Below are 13,389 nucleotides of genomic sequence, written 5' to 3' on the forward strand. Positions count from 1 at the left end.
CCCTGAGTGGATGCTTGTGGGAAGCCAGTCGTGAAGCTGTTTTTAACCATATGGATACTTACATATTGTCAATGCATTATAAATGTAATTTTCTCTGTATGAACCCTGATGAAGGAAAGAATTTTTGAAAGGCGTCGGTTCAGTGAGATCTACTTACCTTCATTGACGGTCTTTTTATTGTATCCATATTTATGTTTAACTTGCTATATGGTATTGTTGTCTTTTGATTTGTTATAATATTTTTGTAATAAAATATATATTTTTTTCATATTGTATTATCTTGTGTTAGTGCCTTCAAAATCCCACCTTAGGAGAACTCCTTTTTTCTTTTCAGGAACCTTTCCCTTACCGCTAGTACTGTTCCTAACAGGCGGGGTACCTGTTCGAACTCTATCAACTCGCAAATGTACGCTTAACCTGTTAGCCATGGCCTGAAAGCGGAGTTCCACCCAAAAGAAGAAGTTCTGCTTGTTTTCACCCTCCCCCACTCCTTTGCCACATTTGGCACTTTTTGGGGGGGAGGCGGGAGCAGGCAGGGCCGGCCCTACCATGGGTTCCAGTGGGTCCATTGGACCCAGGCAGCACTTTGAGAGGGGCAGAAAATTGAACCACTTCCGCCTCTCTTTCTCTTCTATTTACCCAGCAAATTGATGACCAAGATTTTTTTACAACAGTTTTATGTGAGTGAGAGAGAGAGCTGTGCATGATGTCATAAGCCTGGGCTTTTTTTCCCAGACAAGAAACAGGAAGTGGGCTGTATAAGGGATTTACTGGCAGAAAAAAATGTTTTACTATCCAAAGTTAAAACAACAACAAGGGCAGAAGATTTAATAGATGGATATTTTTAAAAATAACTCAAGTTCCACTTTAAAGTGGAACAACAAAAATGAAAACTAATGAATAATGAAAAAAAAACAAACGAAAAAAATAGTGCCTGTGGGTCCCCTTAGTCTGCCTGTAAAGTAGCACATCTGTACCATGTCAAGGAACCTGCTGCAGCAAAACGGACATTTCTAAAGCAAAAAAAATGACATTTAAATTGCCAACAAAAAAAAGGCATTGGGCCCCCTCAAAATCCATACCAAACACTTATCTAAACATGCAGCTTGGCAGCCCCCAGATCCTGGTCCCCTCCTATGTGAATGAGTACGGGGTACATTGTACCCATACCCATTTACCAAAAAAAAAGTGTCAAAAATGAATAAAGACAAGAGGCAGTTTTTGACAATTCCTTAACCGGTTCCCGACCGGCTCCTGTAGATATACGTCGGCAGAATGGCAAGGCTGCGCAAAGTAACGTACCCGTACGTTACTTTGAATTTGCCACCGTGTGCGCACGCGCCTGCCGCGATCTCCATGAGTCGGGTCACGGGTCCCACGGACTAGATCGCCGCGGGGATCTCTGCTCCCTGTCATCGGATCTCTGCTCCCTGTCATCGGAGCAGAGATCAGTGACGTCACACACCAGCCCATCCCCCCTACAGTTAGAATCACTCCCCTAGGACATACTTAACCCCGCCCCCTAGTGGTTAACCTCTTCACTGCCAGTGTCATTTATACAGGAATCCGTGCATTTTTATAGCACTGATTGCTGTATAAATGACAATAATCCCAAAATGTGTCAAAAATGTCCAATGTGTCCGCCGTAATGTCGCAGTCACTAGTAAGAAAAAAATTATTAATAAAAATGCCATAAAACTATCCCCTATTTTGTAAACGCTATAACTTTTGCGCAAACCAATCAATAAATGCTTATTGCGATTTTTTTTTTACCAAAAATATGTAGAAGAATACATATCAGCCTAAACTGAGGGAAAAAAATGTTTTTTAATATATTTTTTGGGGATATTTATTATAGCAAAAAGTACAAAATAATGCGTTTTTTTTCAAAAGCCAGAGCCACGTTGCACGACTGCGCAATTGTCAGTTAAAGCGATGCAGTGCTGAATCGCAAAAAGTGCTCTGGTCAGGAAGGGGGTAAATCCTTCCGGGGCTGAAGTGGTTAATAAAAAATAAATAAATAAAAAAAACAATCTTGTCTGATAAAGATCCATCGTCAATAAAGATGCCCGCCACACCTCCAGACCTGGAAAAAAAGAAAACACTCTGCCCACGATGAAGGCTAACCGCCGAATGCCTGCTCCGCCATTTGACGGTTCCTAAACAGGTAAGGCTTCTCTTTAACAACCAGCTATTCACTGTGCCCTGATTGGGCAAAGTTTTGTCCTATCAGGGCTTAGAATGCACTGTGCAGTGGGGTGCTTGGCGGGTGAGCATCCCACGAAGCACCCCGCAAATTCAGGTGTTCGTCAAATGGGCGAACATGCATTTTTCGGGCCAAACATTTGCTCGGCTCGAACTGTTTTTAAGGTTTGAATGCTATTCCATCTAAAACCAAAATAAAAATTAGCCAAAAAATAGTAGACAAGACAATAGTAGAAAACAAGAGAGAAAAATAGCTATAGAGAAGCAAAAAGATATAACATAAGAAGAGGATGAAAGAAGTAGAGATAGAGAATGAGGGAGATAAAAAAATAAGATATACAGGAAGATATAAAGCAGAGTAAGCTGGCCATAGATGGTTCGGCCCATGTATGGGCAGGCTGAATGTAGACAAGTTGATCGATCGATCAACGTGTGTACAACCAGCCTGTTGGATGTTGTATTTGATTATTGCTAGCGGCTCCACCGAATGGAATCCCCCATCAACAGTGAATGTGTTGATGGGGGAAATCAAGCAATTTTCTTTTCCTGCAACCAAGAAAATCTCTCTGTCTATGGCCGGCCTTAGAAATAGAGAAAAAAGAATAAAAAGATTGAGGAAGAGAACAGAGGGGCAGAGAAAGGGAGAGAGAAATGCAAAGTCCTTGATAGAGGAGCATAAGATATAAAAAATGTAAATCAAAAAAGATGAGAGATCTAATGGAAGAGGAAGTGGAAATAGAAAAGAGGAAGTGAAAACAAACGACCACATATCACGAAAGAGGAAGAGAACATTGATACAGAGAAAGAGAGAGATAAGAAAGGAAGAAATAAGGAAAAATAAGATAAGAGACACTAGTGTTATAGAGAAAGACAGAAAGAAGCAGAGAGATAGAGAAATAAGTTTTGAAAGATATATCTATTTATAAATAGTGTGCAATCTAAGTGTCACATGATCTGTCATTACATATACACACCTTTTTGAAAGGCCCCAGAGGCTGCAACACCTAAGCAAGAGGCACCACTAACCAAACACTGCCATGAAGACCAAGGAACTCTCCAAACAAGTAAGGGACAATGTTGTTGAGAAGTACAAGTCAGGGTTAGATTATAAAAAAATATCCAAATCTTTGATGACCCCTAGGAGCACCATCAAATCTATCATAACCAAATGGAAAGAACATGGCACAACAGCAAACCTGCCAAGAGACGGCCGCACACCAGAACTCACGGACCGGGCAAGGAGGGTATTAATCAGAGAGGCACCACAGAGACCTAAGGTAACCCTGGAGGAGCTGCAGAGTTCCACAGCAGAGACTGGAGTATCTGTACATAGGATGACAATAAGCCTTACGCTCCATAGAGTTGGGCTTTATGGCAGAGTGGCCAGAAGAAAGCCATTACTTTCAGCAAAAAACAAAATGGCACGTTTTCATTTTGAGTTTGCGAAAAGGCATGTGGGAGTCTCCCAAAATGTATGGAGGAAGGTGCTCTTGTCTGATGAGACTAAAATTTTACTTTTTGGCCATCAAAGAAAACGCTATGTCTGGCGCAAACCCAACACATCACATCACCCAAAGAACACCATCCCCACTGTGAAACATGGTGGTGGCAGCATCATGCTGTGGGGATGTTTTTCAGCAGTCGGGACAGTCAGAGTTGAGGGAAAGATGGATGGTGCTAAATACAGGGATATTCTTGAGCAAAACCTGTACCACTCTGTGTGTGATTTGATGCTAGGACGGAGGTTCACCTTCCAGCAGGACAATGACCCCAAACACACTGCTAAAGCAACTTTTGAGTGGTTTAAGGGGAAACCTGTAAATGTGTTGGCATGGCCTAGTCAAAGCCCAGACCTCAATCCAATAGAAAATCTGTGGTCAGACTAATGCCACGCACACACGGACTTTTCGACCTGACTGGTCTGACGGACGCCGACGGACCAAATCCGGCTGACAATCTGATCGTGTGTGGGCTTCACCGGACCTTCAGCTGACTTTTCCAGTCGCAAATCTGACGGACTTTAGAATTGGAACATGCTTCAAATCTTTACGTCGTAACTCCGCCGGACCCAGAAATCTGCTCGTCTGTATGCTAGACTGATGGACAAAAACCCATGCTAGGTCGGCTATTGGCTACTGGCTATCAACTTCCTTATTTTAGTCCGGTCGTACGTCATCACATACCAATCAGTCTGACTTTGGTGTGATCGTATGTAGGCAAGTCCGTTCGTTAGAAAGTCCGCCACAAGTCTGCCAAAAGTCCGTCGAAAGTCTGTCGGAGTTTTGTAGCCGAAAAGTCCGACCGTGTGTAATAAGAATTAAAAAAAATATTTTAAAAAATGAAAAAAAAAAAATTTTTTTTTGTTTGTTTGTTTTTAAAAAATGAAAAAAAAAAAATTTTTTTTTGTTTGTTTGTTTTTTTTTTTTTTTTCATACTATTACCAGTCAATGTTCCCGGTTCACCGCCACACCAGTTATACGATGACATTGTGCTGCACTGGTGACAGTATGTAAAAATATTTTTTTAAAAATTAAAAAACTTGGATTACTACTATCTACCTACTTTCCAAAAGGGGTCATTTGGGGGGTATTTTTACTGTCCTGGCATTTTCGGGCCTCAAGAAATGAGATCAGCCGTCAGTACATTAGGATTTCAATTTCAGAAATATAACAGAATACATTTTGGCCTACATTTATGAAGAAAAATTATTTATTTGCAACATGTTATAACAGTTTTTTCTTTACTTAGCAAAACAATAAAAAAAGCCCAGTGATGATTAAATACCACCTAAAAAAAGCTCTATTTGTGCTAAAAAATTATAAAAATGGGCACTTATAGCACTGGCGACACTGGGCACTGATAAGCTGCACTGATGGGCACTGATAGGTGGCACTGATGGGCACTAATAGGCTGCACTGATGGGCACCGATAGGTGGCACTGATGGTCACTAATAGGTGGCACTGATGGGCACAGGTAAGATGCACTAATGGACATTGACAGGCGACATTGATGGGCTCTGATAGGTGGCACTGATGGGCACTGATAGGTGGCACTGATGGGCACAGATAAGCTGCACAGATGGGCACTGATAGTTGACACTGATGAGCACTGATAGGTGGTACTAATGGCCACTGATAGGCTGCACTGCTGGGCACAGATAAGATGCACTGATGAACACTGATAGGCGGCACTGATGAGCACTGATAGGCAACACTGATGGGCACTGATAGGCGACACTGATGGGCACTAATAGGCTGCACTGGTGAGCACTGATAGGTGGCACTGATGGGCATGGATAAGCTGCACTGATTGGCGCTGATAGGTAACACTGAGGGGCACTGATGGGCATGGATAAGCTACACTTATGGGCACTGATAAGCTGCACTGATGGGCACTGATAGGCAGCACTAATGGGCACTGATAGGTGGTGCTGATGGGCATGGATAAGCTGCACTTATTGGCACTGATAAGCAGCACTGAGGGCCACTGATAGGTGGCACTGATGGGCATGGATAAGCTGCACTGATTGGCACTGATAGGCAGCACTGAGGGGCAATGATAGGTGGCACTGATGGGCACTAATTGGCACAGATAAGCTGCACTGATGGGCACTGATAAGCTGCACTGATGGGCACTGATAGGCGGCACTGGTGGACACTGATAGGTGGCAATGATGGGCACTGAAAATCTGCACTGATGGGCACAGATAAGCTGCACTTATGGGCACTGATGGGGCTGCACTGATAATCAGTGCCCTGATTATTAGTCTATACTGTGTGCTGACAGCTTTCCCGATTAACGGCTCTCCTTTCCTCACACAGCACATGAGGAAGTGACTGCCTATAATCGGAAAGTCTGTTTATATGTGACCAATCAAACACAGCTGATCACATGGTAAAGGGCTGCTTTGATTGGCCCTTTAACGCAATCTGTGTTCAGCTGTGTCCAAAGGGCACAGCAGTCACAGAGAGCCCTGAATGTACGGCCCAGAGGGGGTGTGCGGGGGGAAGAACGTCCATGGATGTCCTCCCAGAACTGGAAACTTTAGCTGTCTTTTGGCTATAGTGTGAGCAGGGGTGCTGGTCCGGTCTTGTGCTGGAAGGATCTGAGGAGTTCGGAAAGTAAATCTCCTTTCTCCTCTCCCCTAAACAAAAACGAGCAGCTGACCCGTGCAGGGCGGGCACATTCCATGGGAAAATGTTTTCTTGCCCGGAGATGGGCTTCCCAGTAGATCCACCGGTGCCAATTTTCACTTCTATCACTCCAGCTCAAGTATAAAGCGTCAGAGTAACAGAGAGGAAAAGAAGAGAATGTTGTAGAGAAAAAAAATCAACAAAGTAACAAAGAAAAAAAGACGTAGAGAAAAAGGAAAATACTGAGATATTAAAAAAAAAAAAAAAGATGCAGAGAGAAGAAAAGAGGTAAACAGAAAAAAAAGGGACATGGCAGAAACCGACTGCGGATTGTACTTGGTATCCTACATAACTTACCTTTAACTATGATGCTCACAATTGGAGGATCTGAAAAAGATAAAAATAGGTTATGCATAAAATTTCAATAGAGAAACTAGGATAGGAGAATGTGGTATATAATAGTGTACCCATAACAATTGTGAATAATAGTCAACAGCCTTTAACCACTTTAGGACCAGGCGTTTTTCTAACACTTGGTGTTTACAAAGTAAAAATCTGTATTTTTTGCTAGAAAATAACTTAGAACCCCCAAACATTAGATCTATATATATTTTAGAGACCCTAGAGAATAAAATGGCAGTTGCTGCAACTTTTTATTTCACACGGTTTGTGCGCAGCAGTTTTTCAAACGCAATTTTTTGGGAAAAAATAAACTTTAATGAATAGAAAAACATAATATATAACCCAATTTTTTTTGTATGATATGAAAGACTATGTTACTCTGAGTAAATAACATGTTACGCTTCAAAATTGCACGCACTCACAGAATGGCGCAAAACTATGGTGCTTAAAAATCTCCATAGACAACACACAAAAAATCTACGGGTCTAGTGCTGGAATTATTGCTCTCGCTCAGACATTTGCGGCGTTACCTCACATGTGTGGTGCAAACATCGTTTAAATATGTGGGTGTGACCTACGTATGAATTCACTACTGACGGGGGTGCTTTTATTTTTTATTTTTTTAATTATTATTTATTTCATTCAATTTTTTTACATTTTTACACTGTCCCTGTCCCAGGCAGCAGGGGGAATCTGTGCCACATTGTGTGTTTAGGGTGTGCCCAGGCACCTCCGGCACGCCCTGTTTACGCCTACGAATAAGACGTCTGACCAGGGGCGGACTGACCATTCGGGCTCTCGGGTACTGCCCGAGGGCCCCAAGCCCTAAGGGGCCCCATCAGGGTTGCCAGCCTCAAAAAATCCCAAGATTATAGCTGCCCCGCCTCTCCAGTACCTTTTCAGTGTGTGTGTGTGTGTGTATTCTGTGTGTGTATACTGTATGTGTATATTGTGTGTCTGTGTGTATACTCTATGTGTGTGTGTATACTGTGTGTCCCCAAAATCTATTGCCTGGGGGCCCCATAATCTCCTATTGCCCGGGGGCCCCATGAGTTGTCAGTCCGCCCCTGCGTCTGACTTTCCTGATCTGCAGTGCTGATGCCAGAGATGACCAAAACTGCCAGTTAGGACTTTCAGTTTCCGCAATGGCAGTTCACCTTAGGCTAGCACACATAGAGCCTTACAGCTCATGCGCAGGGCTGTATCTGGCTGTATAGTGTAATGTTCTTCACCAGGGACCCCACAGGTACAGCATACAGCTGCCTATAGGAGTCATTGGCTGTATGCTGTATGCACTGATGGGCACTGATAGGAGGCATTGATGGACACTGATAAGGGGCATTGATGGGCACTGATAGGAGGCACTAATGGGCACAGATAGGCCGCACTGATGACCACTGATAGGCAGCACTGATAGGAGGCTGCACTGATAGGTGGGATTGATGGGCACTGATAGGTGGCACTGATGGGCACTAAGGAACACTGATAGGCAGAAATCAGGCAGTATTGATGGGCACTGATGGGCAGCATTGAAGAGTACTGATAAGTGACACTGATGGACGCTGTTAGGCGGCATTAATGAGCATTGATGGGGGTGCTGATAGGCAGAATTGATGGGCACCAGTAGGCGGCGTTAATGAGCACCGATAGGTAACACTTGTAGGCAGAATTGATGGGCACTGGTAGACAGAATTTATGGGCACTGATAGGCAGCATTGATGGGCACTAATAGGTGGCATTGATGGGCACTGATAATTGGCACTGATGATTGGGGCACTGATTATCATTGTAAACAATTTACTTACAATCTTGACAGTTAACGGCAGTCCTTTCCTAACACAGACACAGCGTGGGAGGAAAGGGCTGCAGATAACCGGCAAGTCTGTTTACATGTGATTAGCTGATCACATGGTAAAGGGCCGCTGTGATTGCACTGGATGCACGTCCCAGGGGGCATGCGGGAAGCACTGTTTTGGGAGGATGTCCATGGACACCCTCCCAAAATTGGAAGCCCGGGGCTCGGATGGAAGGGGGGCAGGGGGCCCATCATGGTTTCTTGCACCGGGGCCCTGAAGGTTCTAGTTACGCCTCTGGTTGGCAACATTGTTCCGGAGAGAGGAGGGACTCCTATATGTGGAGTGCATCGAACTGTGCTAAATTTAAAATAGGGACTTAGCCTGTAAAGGGCTATTGCTACTAAATTCTACAGCATTCTGTGCTAAATTCCCAAGAAGGATCTGCTGAGTAGTGGATCTAGGACCAGATCATACTACTTTCCAAAAGGGTCTTTAGTCTGTAATGGACTCTTGCTATTTAATCTACCCAGGACTGTGAGTTTGTACAGAAGGAAGCAGTTCAGGAAGGCTGTCCACAAGTTTTGCTGTTTTCATCTTCTGTTGGGCATCCCATAAATCATTTCACCTTATCCAAGTTGTTATCCTATAATAAAAATACCAAAAACAAGTTACGGGACAGAATTCTTGTGTCTGGCTGCAAGTGGAAAAAATGCACGTTGCCTGGCTGTGCAGGGCTAGGAGAGTCGATTACCAGCGGCCCCTACAGTGCTACACTAGAAATCTCCATCTCCTCCTTTTTTATTGCTGTCTGTGTCCCTGTTAGGGAGATTCATCCTCTCTATTTGTCCTGTTTATAATTTGTCCATGTTTATGAATGAGAGTAAAAAAATCCCAAATGTTGGGTCGTCACTAGAACAGAAATGGAGACAAAATCTTCCAATCGGGATACTAGTTCTGGTGACAACCAGGGATTCCTCACTTTGGAGGGATTTCCTCCCACTTCCTGTTTTGGCTATGAGACAGGAAGTGAAGGGAAATGTCCCCAATGGGGCACAGATGTCAGAAACAAAACTGACATTACGCTATCTGAAATGAAAAAAATAAAATAAAATCGTTTTGCATTTAGTTCTACTTTAAGAAATGTGATTAGGCAGTCCATTGCCCTCTGCTAGAACACTAAAGGCTAAGGGATAGATTTACTAAAGACTGTGCACTTTGCAATGTAGTTGCTCCAGAGATTAGTAAATGAAGTAAAAGCTTTACTTTCCAAAGAATATCCAATCACATGCAATACAAATAAAATGTAAAAAACATAATTTTTGCTTGCTCCGGATTGAATGATGAAGTCCAACAGAGCTCCCCCTTATGGAGGAACTTGCAAAGTGCACAGTCTATTTATCTTTAGTAAATCAATCCCTATATTCACTAAGAGGCTCCGCTCTCCATTATGATCCAATGGGCTATGCACATCGCAGCCCAACTCATTCATAAAATTGGGCTGCAGCGTATAGCTGGCAGTGGGGTTGATTTACTATAACTGGAGAGTGCAAAATCTGGTGCAGCTGTGCATGGAAGCCAATCAGCTTCTAACTTCAGCTTGTTCAATTTAGCTTTGACAATAAAACCTGAAAGCTGATTGGTTCCTATGCACAGCTGCACCAGACGTCGCTCTCTTCAGTTTCAGTAAATCAACCCCAGTGTCCCTGACCAGCGGGTTCCTGTCCCTGACCGAGCCACTTTGCAAATGTGCGCCAATGGACGGGAGACAGTGCTAGTTATTAGCAATGCCCACACTAAACTTGGCAACTGAGGTCATCCAGGGCAGCAGTGTCCAATCAAACAGCTGCTCTCCTGATGACACCTTGAGTTCCCCCCAGAGCTGCACCAGATTTTGTACCCTCCAGTTGTAGAAAAATCAACCCCAAAGTCCCATGGAGTTCTCACAACGGGGCAGTGCAGCCATACTATTGCTTTTTAAAGTAGTACAGTGGAACCTTGGATTAGGAGGATAATCCGTTCCAGGAGAATGCTTGTAATCCAAAACACTCGCATATCAAAGCCAGTTTCCCCACAGAAGTTAATGGAAACAAAGATAATTTGTTCCGCATTGACTTCTATTGCATGCAATACTGCATGTGGCCAGAGCTGGGGGGAGGGCGCCGGAGAGCCTCGGAAATAATCGGGGACAGCTCGGCTGAACTCGGAAAGGCTCGGAAACATTTGGGAACTAAGTATTTCCGAGTGTTTCTGAGTATTTCAGAGTGGTTCCGCGTATTTCTGAACGGTTTCCGAGTGTCCCCGGCGCCCCCGCACCTCTGGCCAAATGTGGTACTGCACACCACATTAGCTTGAAATCTGCTTGTTTTGCGAAACAACACTCGCAAACCGAGTCAGAATTTTTTTTTCGTCTTTCAAAACACTCGTTAACCGCGTTACTCGTAAACCAAGGTTCCACTGTACTTGTATTTTAAAGCAAAGGTAGGTATCCTTATTTTAGCCATGTGATTATCATTTTTCATTTTAACCGAACACAGCTGTAAAATAAAAAAAAATAAAAAACGGAATTTTTTGAAAATGACCTTCATGGATTGAGCCTGATCATGTATTAGATGTAAAGACTTACATGTACATTGGACTTACATTCAACATTTAAAATGATCTGGTTTTGGGTTGATGCAGAACTTGCTCGGATGCTCACATTACAAGTTAAGGATGACAGGTGGTCTTGCTTGGATGGAGTGAATGTGATATTGGAGTAGTATGTCTTGTTGCCATCTGGATGGATGGTGGTATGGGTGACACCTGTCCTCTGTACTCCTCGTCTATTCCAGGTTATCAGAGGAGCAGAGCCATTACATCTTCCAGGACTTTCACAGGTCAATGTCACCTCCTTATCAGCCAATAACGGCGTCACCGGGGTGATAATCACTGGTTTATCCATCAGTTCTATAAAAAGAGGAAGTGATTGGTTAAAAAGAAAGCTTATCCAAATTCCCATAATCAATATCTTATAGACTTAATTTTTTTTTTTAGGTTTCTCTCATTTGGAAATAATCTTGTCTATGTGTACACGTGATGCAGCCTTACACCTTCAGGTTTTCTACAGTGGGCTTCACTAGATTCCCGGCACATGGGACGCATTCCTTAGGTCTCATAGATGGAGCTCAATACCTGAGAAGACCGCTGATGAAGCAAGAATTTCTGGTTGTCAGAGTGGTTTGTCCTTTTGTAGGCCAACAGAACTGGGTGAAGTGATCTTCCTCCCGGTGCTGCCTGCGTAGTGCCAACATGATTATCACTCAGCGCCAGCGGTGAGGGACCTAGACAGCTTCTCTCAAAGCTTTTATTGACCACTCTTATGCCCCGTACACACAGTCGGACATTGATCGGACATTCCAACAACAAAATCCTAGGATTTTTTCCGATGGATGTTGGCTCAAACTTGTCTTGCATACACATGGTCACACAAAGTTATCAGAAAATCCAATCGTTCTGAACGCGGTGACGTAAAACAAGACGTCGGGACTATAAACGGGGCAGTGGCCAATAGCTTTCGTCTCTTAATTTATTCTGAGCATGCGTGGCACTTTGTGCGTCGGATTTGTTTACACACGATCGGAATTTCCGACAACGGATTTTGTTGTCAGAAAATTTTATAGCCTGCTCTCAAACTGTGTGTCGGAAATTCCGATGGAAAACATACGGTCAGAATTTCCGTCAACAAGGTCCTATCACACATTTTCCGTCTGAAAATCTGACCGTGTGTACGGGGCATTACATGGGAGACAATAGCAAATGAACATCAATTTATGGGGTGCATGCACCAACTAAAGAATATGTTACCCCAACATTTCATTATCCTGATATGTACCTGCTGTACCACGTAATTCAAAACAGGGGTTTGGTCGGCTGATTATCTGCAGATTGTGCCACATCCTAGATTTAAGAATTTAAACAGAGATAATTCCCCTAGTGGACTTTAAAGGCACATATAAAAGAATATGTAGGAGAGTATATTATGTAAACAACAATTTATTAATTACAAAAAATTCTCATAAAGACATCAAACAAATGACATAGATAAAACAGAAAACAGAATACAGAAATTTCTGTTTAAAGCTTACAACCACCCCTGAAGAAGGAGGCCAAAATAACTCCGAAACGCGTTGGGTGCAAGCGTATTGGTATTAATAGCTATAAAAATATGTGTAACCGCATTCCTTTTTTATCTATGTCATTTGTTTGATGTCTTTATGAGAATTTTTTGTAATTAATAAATTGTTGTTTACATAATATACTCTCCTACATATTCTTTTATATGTGCCTTTAAAGTCCACTAGGGGAATTATCTCTGTTTAAATACCACGTAATTCAATGAAGTTTCCTGTTCTCCTTGTATTGCTTCCTTTGTGTGAAATCCCTGGTGATCCTGCCAGTTCTACTCTCCTATTAAAAACTGACCACACTAAGCAGGAGAGCACAGCATGGTCAGTTCCCTAGGAAATCAGGGGGAGATTTATTAAAACTGGAGCACTCAGAATCTGGTGCAGCTGTGCATGGTAGCCAATCAGCTTCTAACTTCAGCTTGTTTAATTAAGCTTTGGCAATAAAACCTGTAGGCTGATTGGTTCCTATGCAGAGTTGCACCAGATTTTGCACACTTCAGCTTTAGTAAATAAACCCCTGTGATCAGACTTGTCCTGGCACCCCCCCCCTTGCACATCCATTCACTGGAAATATCAGTGTGCTGCTGTTTCTCCTTCCCTAGCTCTTACACAGCAGAGAACGGAGGGAATGTGATCACTTATAAGAAAAAGGGAAACAAAGGAGCTTCTAGTCCTCTGCTGCTGGT

General features: G+C 43.1%; 1 protein-coding gene across 2 annotated transcripts in view; it reads right to left on the reverse strand.

Annotated features, from left to right (window-relative positions):
* LOC141110500 (sialic acid-binding Ig-like lectin 14) overlaps window positions 1-13,389 on the reverse strand; it is a 57,659-nt gene that overhangs the window by 20,010 nt on the left and 24,260 nt on the right. For both annotated transcript variants that reach the window (XM_073601879.1, XM_073601878.1), the window contains exons 4-5: window positions 11,178-11,483; window positions 6,697-6,726 (exon numbers count right to left, since the gene is read on the reverse strand). In XM_073601879.1, the coding sequence (XP_073457980.1) occupies window positions 6,697-6,726; window positions 11,178-11,483 (336 nt within the window). The remainder of the gene's footprint in view (window positions 1-6,696; window positions 6,727-11,177; window positions 11,484-13,389) is intronic.

This window comes from Aquarana catesbeiana, linkage group LG10 (assembly GCF_042186555.1).
Source record: "Aquarana catesbeiana isolate 2022-GZ linkage group LG10, ASM4218655v1, whole genome shotgun sequence".
NCBI classification, from domain to species: domain Eukaryota; kingdom Metazoa; phylum Chordata; class Amphibia; order Anura; family Ranidae; genus Aquarana; species Aquarana catesbeiana.